The sequence below is a fragment of the Nyctibius grandis genome, chromosome 4, assembly GCF_013368605.1.
Source record: "Nyctibius grandis isolate bNycGra1 chromosome 4, bNycGra1.pri, whole genome shotgun sequence".
Lineage (NCBI taxonomy): Eukaryota > Metazoa > Chordata > Aves > Nyctibiiformes > Nyctibiidae > Nyctibius > Nyctibius grandis.
This window is the reverse complement of record NC_090661.1, coordinates 35,658,778-35,671,237: the sequence shown is the minus strand read 5'-3', so window position 1 is coordinate 35,671,237 and position 12,460 is coordinate 35,658,778. Positions and strand designations below refer to the sequence as shown.

The 12,460-nt window shown below is 40.0% G+C and overlaps 1 protein-coding gene across 1 annotated transcript in view; it reads right to left on the bottom strand.

The window, feature by feature from the left end:
- FSIP1 (fibrous sheath interacting protein 1) overlaps positions 1-12,460 on the bottom strand; it is a 97,039-nt gene that overhangs the window by 75,204 nt on the left and 9,375 nt on the right. The window contains 3 exon segments of the mRNA XM_068399790.1: positions 7,505-7,612; positions 8,333-8,433; positions 11,470-11,568. Of these exon segments, the coding sequence (XP_068255891.1) occupies positions 7,505-7,612; positions 8,333-8,433; positions 11,470-11,568 (308 nt within the window).

The window sequence follows — 12,460 nt, the reverse complement described above, 5'->3', positions numbered from 1 at the left end:
ACTGCATGTTTTTGCAGACAGTGTCTGCTTCCAGGACTGATAACGCTCGAAGTTTGTAGTTATCGCTGAGGCACCGGTAGGGATGTTGTGCAGTAAGGCTCTTGCTGTACTTAGTCTTAGAGAAACCAAGGTCACTGCTGAATTCCTCACTGCTTATGAGTGAAGAGCCGAAGGGGGGTCGCAGCTGCAGGGGGAAGCAGACAGGGCAGGTGACCCAAAATTGACCAACGAGGGTATTCCATCCCATACACGTCATTCTCGGTATAAAGCGGGGGGATCACGAGGGTCTCGCGCCTCTTGCTCTTTTCTGCTATGGCCGGTGTCCAAGGAGGACTCCGACTGTTTTCCTGCTGCCCCCGATCCCGATCCGTGCATCCCTGAATCCAGCTCTCGACCGTTGCTAGGCCCAGCCTGGGCCTTCCCGGAGCCTGCCCTGCAGTGCCGGTGGTGACGTTGCCGACATCGGGGGAGCTCGATCTTGGTTTTGTATATATATTTGTATATATTTGATTATTCCAATATTATTATTATACTCTTTTTTCATTATTATAGGTTTATTAAAACTGTTTTAACTTTCCAACCCGTAAGTCTCTCTCCCTTTTCCCTTTCCCTTTCCCTTCGGGTGGAGGGGGAGGGTTAACAGAGAGCGTCTGCTGCAGGTTTAATCGCCAGCCCAGCTTTAAACCGTGACATCATGTCACACAGGAACACATCCAGGAGGGTTTCAAACGTCTCCAGCGAAGGAGACTCCACAACCTCTCTGGGCAGCCTGTTCCAGTGTTCAGTTACCCTCACTGTAAAGAAGTTTTTCCTCATATTTATGTGGAACCTCCTGTGTTCCCGCTTGCACCCATTGCCCCTTGTCCTGTCAAGGGATGTCACTGAGAAGAGCTGGGCTCCATCCTCATGACACTTGCCCTTTACATATTTATAAACATTAATGAGGTCACCCCTCAAATCTCCTCTTCTCCAAGCTAAAGAGACCCAGCTCCCTCAGCCTCTCCTCATAAGGGAGATGTTCCACCCCCTTAATCATCTTCGTGGCTCTGCGCTGGACTCTCTCTAGCAGTTCCCTGTCCTTCTTGAACTGAGGGGCCCAGAACTGGACATAATATTGCAGATGCAGCCTCACCAGCGCAGAGTAGAGGGGGAGGAGAACCTCTCTCGACCTGCTAACCACACCCCTTCTAATACACCCCAGGATGCCATTGGCCTTCTTGGCCACAAGGGCACATTGCTGGCTCATGGTCATCCTGCTGTCCCACTAGGACCCCCAGGTCCCTTTCCGCTACACTGCTCTCCAACAGGTCTGTCCCCAACTTGTACTCATACATGGGGTTGTTCTTGCCCAGATGCAGGACTCTACACTTGCCCTTGTTATATTTCATTAAATTTCTCCCCGCCCAACTCTCCAGCCTGTCCAGGTCTCTCTGAATGGCTGCGCAGCCTTCCGGTGTGTCAGCCACTCCTCCCAGTTTTGTGTCATCAGCGAACCTGCTGACAGTGCACTCTATTCCCTCATCCAAGTCATCAATGAATATATTGAATAGTACTGGTCCCAGTACTGACCCTTGAGGGACTCCACTAGATACAGGCCTCCAACTAGACTCTGTCCCATTGACCACCACTCTCTGGCTTCTTTCCTTCAGCCAGTTCACAATCCACCTCAATACCCGATCATCCAGACCACACTTCCTCAGTTTAGCTGCAAGGATGCTGTGGGAGACTGTGTCAAACGCTTTACTGAAATCAAGATAGACCACATCCACAGCTTTACCATCATCTATCCACCGGGTTATGTCCTCATAAAAGGCTATCAGGTTGGTTAAGCATGACTTCCCCTTGGCGAAGCCATGCTGACTGCCTCTAATGATCCTCTTATGACATTTGCTTTCCTCCAGTCCTCAGGCACCTCTCCCGTTCCCCACGACTTAGCAAAGATGATTTGAAAGTATTGATAAGATCCCCCCTTAGTCTTCTCTTCTCCAGGCTAAAGAGACCCAGCTCCCTCAGCCTCTCCTCTTAAGAGACATGCTCCAGTCCTCTAATCATCTTTGTAGCCCTCCGCTAGACTCTCTCCAGTAGTTCCTTATCTTTCTTGAACTGGGGGGCCCAGAATTGGACACAGTACTCCAGGTGTGGCCTCACCAGGGCAGTGCAGAGGGGGAGGATAACCTCCCTCAACCTGCTGGCCACACTCTTCCTAATTGTCCTGGTTTGGCCTAAACCAGGCCAATTTTCCTTTCAGTGATTTTTACTTTCAGCTAAGTCTCTTCTAAGTAACTGCACTTTCTGAAACTAACTGCATGTTTTGCAGACAGTGTCTGCTTCTAGGACTGATAATGCTCGAAGATTGTAGTTATCACTGAGGCACCAGTAGGGATTTTATGCAGAAAGGCTCTTGCTGTACTTATTCCTAGAGAAACCAAGGTCACTGCTAAATTCCTCACTGCTTATGAGTGAAGAGCAGAAGGGGTGTTGCACCTGCAGGGAGGAGCGGACAGGGCAGGTGACCCAAAATTGACCAGTGAAGGTTTCCATCCCATACACGTCATTCTCAGTATAAAGCAGGGGGATCACGACGGTCTCACTCTCTTTCTGCTATGGCCGGTGTCCGAAGAGGACTCTGTCTGTTTTCCTGCTGCCCCCGATCCCGATCCGTGCATTCCCGAATCCAGTTCCTGTCCATCACAGGGCCCAGCCTGGGCCTTCCCGGGGCCTGCCCTGCAGTGCTGGTGGTGATGTGGCCAACATCGGGGGAGCTCGATCTTGGTTTTGTATATATTTGTATACATTTAATTATTTCTATTATTATTATTATACTCTTTTTCATTATTATAGTTTATTAAAACTGTTTTAACTTTCCAACCCGTAAGTCTCTCTCCCTTTTCCCTTTCCCTTCGGGGGAGGAGGGAAGGGTTAACAGAGAGTATCTGCCACAGGTTTAATAGCCGGCCCAGCTTTAAATCGTGACACTAATGCACCCCAGGACTCCAGTGGCCTTCTTGGCCACAATGGCACATCGCCGGCATGGTGAACTTCTTGTCTACCAGGACTCCCAGGTCTTTCTCTGCAGAGCTGCTTTCCAGCAGGTCAACCCCCAGCCTGTACTGGTACATGGGGTTATTCCTCCCTAGGTGCAGGACCCTACACTTGCCTGTAATTCATACGGCATAGCCAGCTCTGCCTTGATTGATAACCTCCAAAACATCACTTTAGCTGATGTGGCCATCAGCTTTTTAAAAGTCAGAATAAGATAAGATGAAAGGGGCCATCAGGTAGACAGCTACCTGGGCTAGCTTGAAGCAGTCTAGGTTATTCATGAGCTGATAATTTCCTCATGATCGTTGTTATAAAGCAGCCACAGGAAAACACCTCACCCATAATATAATGCAAACATGGAAGAAGAATAATCCATCTCTAGACTAGACAGGTTTAAGTAACTAAGTATTACACTTTCTTTTATTCTACTTTGGCAGTAGATTTAGGAGCTGTTTTCTTTAAAAAGATGATCTAGTACAGACTAGACTAACCCACAAAATACCATTTCCATTCTTGTCCATTTTATCAAGAACACAGAGCAACACATGTCCTGCGTAGTGACCCATTAAATATTTGATATAAATAGTAAAATCTCTATAGATAAATGCCCACATGATAGTGACATGTGCAAAATACAAATTTGGATAAATGTCGTACTTTTCCATTGCCTTGATGTCTTGAGAATTGGTGCAAAAAAAGATACACATTGCTAGTCAGAATTTGCATTAGGTCTTCTGCATAAATGCCTCTAAATTTTGTGAAGGACACTAGCTTAAAGAAAAAGAAAACCCAGTAACTACATATTGTGAGAGAAGACTTTTGCAATCAATAAAATAATAAATCCTAAAAAAGTCACGATTCTCTAGGTCAGAAAGCTATAATGTTCACTAACATCAAAGGCTGTTTAAAATATCTTCACATCTTTAAATAAGGGAAGAGCGACTGATGTCATCTGCCTGGACTTGTGCAAAGCATTTGACACTGTCCCACACGACATCCTTGTCTCTAAATTGGAGAGACATGGACTTGACAATGGACCACTCGGTGGATAAGGAATTGGCTGGATGGTCGCACTCAAAGAGTTACGGTCAACGGCTTGATGTCCAAGTGGACACCAGTGACGAGTGGCGTTCCTCAGGGGTCAGTATTGGGACCGGTCCTGTTTAACATCTTTGTCGGTGACATGGACAGTGGAACTCAGTGCACCCTCAGAAAGTTTGTCAACGACACCAAGCTGTGCAGTGTGGTCTACACACTGGAGGGAAGGGATGCCATCCAGAGGGACCTTGACAGGCTTGAGAGCTGGGCCTGTGCGAACTACATGAAGTTCAACAAGGCCAAGTGCAAGGCCCTGCATGTGGGTCGGGGCAATCCCAAGCACAAATACAGGCTGGGTGGAGAATGGATTAAGAGCAGCCCTGAGGAACAGGACTTTTGGGTGTTGGTTGATGAGAAGCTCAACATGAGCCGGCAATGTGCGCTTGCAGCCCAGAAAGCCAACCACATCCTGGGCTGCATCAAAAGCAGCGTGGCCAGCAGGTTGAGGGAGGTGATTCTGCCCCTCTACTCTGCTCTGCTCTTGTGAGACCCCACCTGGAGTACTGCGTTCAGCTCTGGGGCCCCCAACAGAAGAAGGACATGGAGCTGTTGGAACGAGTCCAGAGGAGGGCCATGAAGATGATCAGAGGGCTGGAGCACCTCTCCTATGAAGAGAGGCTGAGAGAGTTGGGCTGTTCAGCCTGAAGAAGAGAAGGCTCCGGGGAGACCTTCTAGCAGCCTTTCAGTAGCTGAAGGGGGCCTACAGGAAAGCAGGAGAGGGACCTTTTACAAGAGCATGTAGTGATAGGACAAGGGGGAATGGTTTTAAACTGAAAGAGGGTAGATTTAGATTAGATATTAGGAAGAAATTCTTTACTGTGAGGGTGGTGAGACACTGGAACAGGTTGCCCAGAGAAGTTGTGGATGTCCCTCTCCCTGGCAGTGTTTAAGGCCAGGCTGGATGGGGCTTTGAGCAACCTGGTCTAGGGGAAAGGTGTCCCTGCCCGTGGCAGGGGGATTGGAACTAGATGATCTAGTTTCTTCTATTCAAGGGCTGGATGAAATACTGTTTCAGCTGAACATTTTGTCACCCTTACATGGGATTATAATGCCAGATCTGTTGCAAGCACATCTAATAGAATACCTTGAATCTTTTCCTAAATGCACAGACAAAAGATCAATTACATAATGATCCAGTAAGCTTTAGCTTCGTTCTTCTAATATGCAACAAATTAAAGGCACAATAAAAATCAACTCTCCTAACCAGCAGATCAACAGTAGAGCCTTCCACTGCAATTTTTTTAATGCTAAACTATGTCAGCTAAGTCAAACATCTCTGTGCGATGTCATTAACTGATGAGTATTTTACATGAATAAATAAGTCAATCTGCAAGCTTGGTGTTCATGTCCAAAAAAATTAAATAAGCTTCCTATGTAAAGCGAGGGAACAAATGTCAGGTCTACAGGAAGACTGGTGCAATTTTACAGAATTCCAAGTTTTTTAATCTCATGAATACAAGCACTGAGTGTGGCTGATACTTTTAAACCTTTGAATACCAATGATCAGCAAAGGTCATGTTTTCTGTGCTTCTACTTTAGCTTACTAATGGTGAAAGAACAGTTAGCGTTAAAATACTGCACATTTATATAATCTTATCCATTTGTCCATCAGGTTTTCCTGACTGATACAGACTCCTCCTCTTATATTTGCCCCACAAAGCTCTGAAAATGCCAAAGGATAGTGTATATTTACTAGTTTCCCTAGAGTAAAGAGAAAAGTTTTGGACCACGGACCAAATTAGATTCAACCTGGAAATCACACTGAAGCTGGGTAAATTACAGATTTGTTTAATGTCACAAACCATGGGTAGGTTAGTTCTCTGTTTCCATAACCAGTTCGGATTCAGATTAATAAAATCCGGAGCTCACCTCCTTACCCCATATCCTGAAACAGTAATATATATATATGGATTTTAGACACATTTTAGAAACGAGTAATGAAGAGCATCACCTCCTGCATGTCTTCACCACCTTATTAGAAAATAACTCAAAGTAAAATATGGGAAGAGAGAATTAAAAAAAAAAATAAATTGCATTTGCTTTTGTTTCTTTCTCTCACATCTAAGTTGTTATCTAACCTACTGAAAAATAATTTACTCCAGATCATTTTTAGCTGTATAAATTAAACAGAAGCTGGACCGTGGATATATTTTGCTCACTCTACATAAAGTTCACATCTTTCTTAGGTACTGTGTCAGCGTATACTTTCAAATCTGAAAAAGATCATAACATTACTATGGATTTAACATAATGTACATTTTAATGTAAAACAAATTAGAAAGGTCACCTAATTTCTTTACACAAAGCAAGCATTTTCTCCAATATTTGTTCTTATTTATTAAAATGCAGGTTTCTTGAAGCGTTATATCAAGTTTACATAGTTTGAGGATGTTCATTCTATGGAAACACATATCTTTAGCATGTTTAATACCATATATAGTTGAAAAGTACTGTAAGTTTCTAGTATGAATCATTTTTCAAACCAAATTTTATCTCCCCATCCTAGCAGCCTTATGATTACTTCTGTAAAACAACAGAGCCCCCGAGAACTTCTTCACTGTGACATTCCCCCCAAAGCAGTAAGAAATAAAGGTCATGTCCTGGTAACTAGGAGATCAAAAGACTATTTGATGTCTTCACATTACTGGGAATCATTTTGTGGCACAGACTCTCCTGGAAGCAGTGATTGGTGGGACAATCAAATACACTTTTTTACTCTCCGTGAGGAAAGGTATTTCTATCTACTTCAGCTCTTGCTATCCACTGCAGTATGCAGACTGCACACTCTTTAACAATATTATGTTAAAGCATAAATGTCTAACACTGCAGCAGACTTCGGCTCCTCTGTATACTTTTAAGAAACAGTGAGTTGGAAACCACACAAAGATGTCACGTTATCTTTCTAAATGGACACATAAGCTTCACCAATGTATATTTCCCCAATTGCTGCATTCTGAAGTTCATGTCCTCAAAAGAGTCCTGGAGGCTTTTTTTAAGTAGCTGCTAGCCCTTCCACCAAAGATTACAGCACTAGCCACTCAGATTGATAGGCCACAACTTCACATTTTATGCAGAGAAAATAGGTCATCTTCTTCTCTGAGTGTGCTTCTATGGTTCCTTCTACCCGTGTCTAAATTTTCCTTTAAGTTCTGCTGTTTTTCTGAGGCCAGGCATGCCCAAGTGTTAGTAAAACGAACAAAGAAGCCAATGAAAATTCATTTTTGGAGACAAAGCCAATTGGATTTGTCCAGCTTTTCTCTCATATCTCAGGTTACTTCATGGTAGGACTGAACCAAATAAAATTTAGATTTACCATAAAAATAAGCTAAATACAACAGTACAGTACAAATTAAAATGGCCATACCTCAAGACCTTGCAATTCAATTCCATCTTCTGTATCTTTCAATAGTTCAATTAGCCTTTTCCTTTCTCCTTCAAGCATGACAATCTGGTTTCCTGAATCCTTTGCTAGCTGAAATATTTATGAAAAGAAAACAAAGAGACAAACTTTAGAACTCCATTAGCTCAAACAGCACCAAAACCAAGTTTTTGAACTCTGTGAAGTTAACATCCAAATCTTGCTTATTGCCATAATACAAATTATCAATCTAACAGAAAAATCTAGCAGCCTACATATAATAAATTGATAATCTTATAACAGTCTTTGACATAGCAGGGGGGCAGATATTTTTCATTGGATGAAAAATCATTATAGCTACTAGGTCTTCACAGAAAAAAAAAGGATGAAAATCAATGCATCTATTTTCTGACAGAAATAAGTCTTCTGTAAATAAGGGTCCCATGCAGGTTATAAATGAACAACCTGCATACCTACTCCTTATCTATGCATAAAACATCTTCCTTTTAACTTAACAGTAAATACATTTAAAGAAAGACTTAGGAAATATTTGCCCTCAAAACAAGCTATGTCCAGGCACAAACAGAACAACTGAGCTTCCAGTAGTCTTTAGCAAATACATAGAAGCAGTATTATCCCCACCAATATGAGCATCCAAGATGAGAGCTATCTTATACAGTATTCTGCCATAAATTTTTAACAAGATTTTTTTCATTTATGCCTAAGTAGCTTTTAGTGTCCCTGATAAAAACCCCAACTGTCTCCAGAAGTACTTATATACTATTTTTAGTTAATATTTTAAAAGTGTTAATGATTTTATGCTTTAATGCTTACCTCAATGTTCTTTTTAATGAAATCCTGAATGTTTTTACTTTTGCTATACGTTTTTTCTGCTTGATCAAGAGATTCATTTGTTTCTAATTGACTTGGATAATCTGAAGTTAGAGGAAGAAAATTTGCGAAGTTACTGTCATTCCTTTTGTGATTCAACGAGAGCTGTAATAACAGCAATGGCATTTAAATCTTTACCAAACATATAAAGTGAATAGTCAAACTTTTGATATGCTGTTTTCATTATTTATATAAATTATATTGCTATATTTAAAGCATAACTATTGTCAAAATCTAATCTCATTTTTAAGCTTTTATTATATGAGATCATTCAATGTTGCAAATGCTAAAATACTTCTGGATTTCTGACCTCAAAAATGTTAAATGTGGTGGCTTGAAAAGCCACAGCATTCCTTCAAACCCTATCATTGTTTCAGTTTTATCATCAGTATAAAACCAGACAATAATTTTTTTGAAAACCACAGAACTATTTGGAGACATATCAAGTACATTTTTTTAAATAAAACAGCTGAAGAACAGATGATATAGTTGATATTATCATAACACAGCTTATAAAACAAATTTTGTTTAAAAATAAAACTCATCCTAGAGCTGTAAAGCTATTAAACAGCCACATGATACTCTGACAACATCACACTTTTTTTTTTTAATGATGTATGATGTTATCCATCATACAAAAATGGGCACATATTCTGTTTTTCAGATACTTTTACCAGTTCTAATACAGCAATTCCTTTAAGAAAGCAAACATTTATCACATTAAATAAGTCTAAGCAAATACAACCAACTTCTAAGTCTCAAAAACTACTAAAGTAGGCATGGTACTTTCTGCTTTTCTGGAATGTAGAGATTTGAAAAATGAGTAGGCTATTTGCCTACAAAAAAAAAAAAAGCAGTTTAACATGTTAGATAATAGAAGATAGGCCATGGAAGTTTACATGGAAGTAACTCTTTTTCAGAGTGAGTAGATTGAAAGCAAACTCCCAAAGATATGAAATAAATTCCATGCATCCTTTTTTACACACTATGGACAAAAAAAACCTGCAACATTCTCACCAGTCACACTTACTCTCAAATTGCAAGTAAATCTTAAAGGTCTGAGGTGTTGGATCTGACCAGGAAAACCCTGTCACAGTTCAAATGCACAACTGTTTACTGAAAGCATCCCAAACTATCTTTAACATTGCCAGGTAACATCTTGAATCTATCAAGGAACTGGATCATGTAAGAATCTCCCAATCAATATAAACATAACAAATTGTATCCTGAAATGAGCAAAACACACCAAACACCAACATAACATGCAACATATATAAAACATTACTTTTAAGCTACATATTTCTCTAGCTGTAGAATAAGCATTTTTGAGAGGGAGCTATCATATAGAACATCTCAGAACATTCAAGTAAAGAAAGGACAGATATGGATCACTGGGACAAAGAATACACTGAAGATTGCCATGGGTAAGTAAAAGAGAGACTGTAGCTCAATAAATTTTGCATACAAGTTTTGGGAGATTTGGTACAAATTTCAAAGATTTGGTACAAATCTTGATGAGACTGATAAAGTAATATTTTAAAACTAATACATACATCCTTGTTCACAAGTTAAGCTCCTCTTGTTCAGGGTCTGCCTTTATGACAACTGTTACACAGAAATCCAAAAGCAACCAAAACAGTAAGTCTTAGCTCTTCAGAAACCATATCAAAAGCCTCCAGTATAAACAGTAAGAGTCATTTAAGTAATTTATTGCTCTTAGGTAGTAAGTGATCTCTGTTTCATGTGTTCCCAAACTAGGAGAACACAGAACATCTCAAAACAGTGCAAGCAACAGCAACTCCCAACCATGCCTGTACTGGGAGTTTCAGAAGTCACTGCCGTCCTGAATACTGGTAATGAAACCTGCCATTGCTATTCAAGGACACTGCAGCACAACTCAGGAATTGTGAAGGTAGAAGCTGAGGGTCAAGCTTCATTTTAAGGGAGGAATGAAGACACATAGTAGAAAGACAGACAAATCAAAAATACAGCCCTGTTCCAACCCAGTGTGAAGAAACATTTAATAACACAAAGTTAAGGTCACATATTGGTGGACAAAGACAAGTGATAAAATGATAACGGAGCTGAAGTCCAGGTTTAAAAATTAAAGCATGCAGTCACATTCTAAAAAGTGTGCAGACATTCTGCTGCCATCAATGATTCAACCTTGAGGAACACCCGTTTGTTATGTCCTTGCCATCTTAGCCAGTCAACAGGAAGATAGATTCCTTCTGTTTACATAGAATGGTAGATGACAAAGAAATAAACAATTGCAGCTGATAGCAACAGCAGCTGAAGCTATGCTTCTTATGTCACCACACATGTGAGAAGTTATTCAACCATACAAATTTGAATTTCAAATAGGGAAAGAACAGAGGCACAAAAGCACAACCCCATTTATTTTGAAGTGTTGAACACACTACACTACTACCAGCATTTGAAACCTCTATACAGTGTACATAAACAAGTGATGTCTAAAAGAATCAGCACAGATGTTCGATTTTTGCCAGAAAGTACTTAATCCATAAAAGCAATGCAGCCTTTACAATAATCAACACAAAATATAAAATGAGTTGTCTGAAGATTCAAGTTTGTCACAACACCCATACAATTTCTCCTGAAAACAAAAAAAATTACAGAACAGTTGAAACTGTATACAGCACCACTCTTCATTTTTAGACGGCGTCTTGAATATAAGCCTATTAATGAAAGTTACAGTACCTTAGAATAACAGCAAAGACAAGTTTTTAAAGAATTTCCATGAAGAACTAATGATACCTATTACAATGAACGTTACACACCTCATTATTTTGCAGTGAAAGAAAAGAGGTTTTATAAACCTAAAAGTAAAAATTTTCTTAGCATGTTGAATAAAATGTTTTAGATAAGTCACAAACAAAATTATTCTCCTTTATTATTTGTAAAAAAAAAAAAAAAGATCTGTCGCCATTCCACTAAGCAACCTTGCTTTTTCTGATTTCATTGGCCTAGACACAAAGGCCAAGTCTTCATTACCCACCTATTGTACATGTTGTTTTGCCATATCTAGCAATACAAACTATACAATTAATAAAGCTTACCCTGATTATGTTGGGTTTTATGGCAATCATAATCTTCTGGATTAATTTGTGTGTGAAATACTGAAGTACATATTTCACCTTCTTTAGCATGGGAGGGATCTGCAAGGAATTTTTTCAGTAAAATTTAATTGAAACGTATTTAAAGAAGATTAGTTTCATCTGTATCATACTATAAGATCTCTCACACGTGAAAGTTAAAGAAATTTACTTGGATAAATTGCATAACCACCATACTTCTCAAGAAATAAAGAAGGGGGAAAAGTGTAAGGTGTGTCTCATGAATAATTATGCTGTTTCATATGGCTGTGTTTTTGTTTTTAACAACTACTGCCCATACAGGACAAATAATTACATTCTAGAAGATACAGCCCAAGGCTGTAACATTCAAAAGCCTCTGCAGACACCATGTGGCAAGTCATCTAGAACTCTGAATGAGAATAAAGTATCCAGGTTTTCACAGCTGGTGTCTGTCTGTATATGAATTATTAGACTTCCAAGTGGCTTAGGTCAAGGGTATAGTCTAGAAAAAAGTGTTCAAACATCCTAGCCTGCAAGAGTTGTTTCAGTTACTCGAAGAAAAAAAATTCAGTCATGGCATTGACATATATCAACCGGACATATAAGTTAATGCTCTGACTTGCAGTCTATACACTTAGCACTTACAGAAAAGGGCCTCTATTGCAAAGAACAATATAGATCACATACGAAAAATGTGTTTTTTGTAATGAAAAAAACAACCAACATCTTGTAATAATGAAGTTTAGTGGACTCCATTGAAAGTATGTTTTTGATACACAGAGCACGGCAGAACGAATTTAAGGCCGTTTAATTAACTCCTAATTTATATTTCTGCCATGAGTGTGTCAGAGGTTTTTTGTGCCTGAGAGGCTGGGACACATAAGTTATTAATGATTTTGTACCCAGAACTTGTGTTTGCTTTCACAGCCACATTAAAAGCTATAATTAAACAGCTCCCCTATTTTATAAAGAT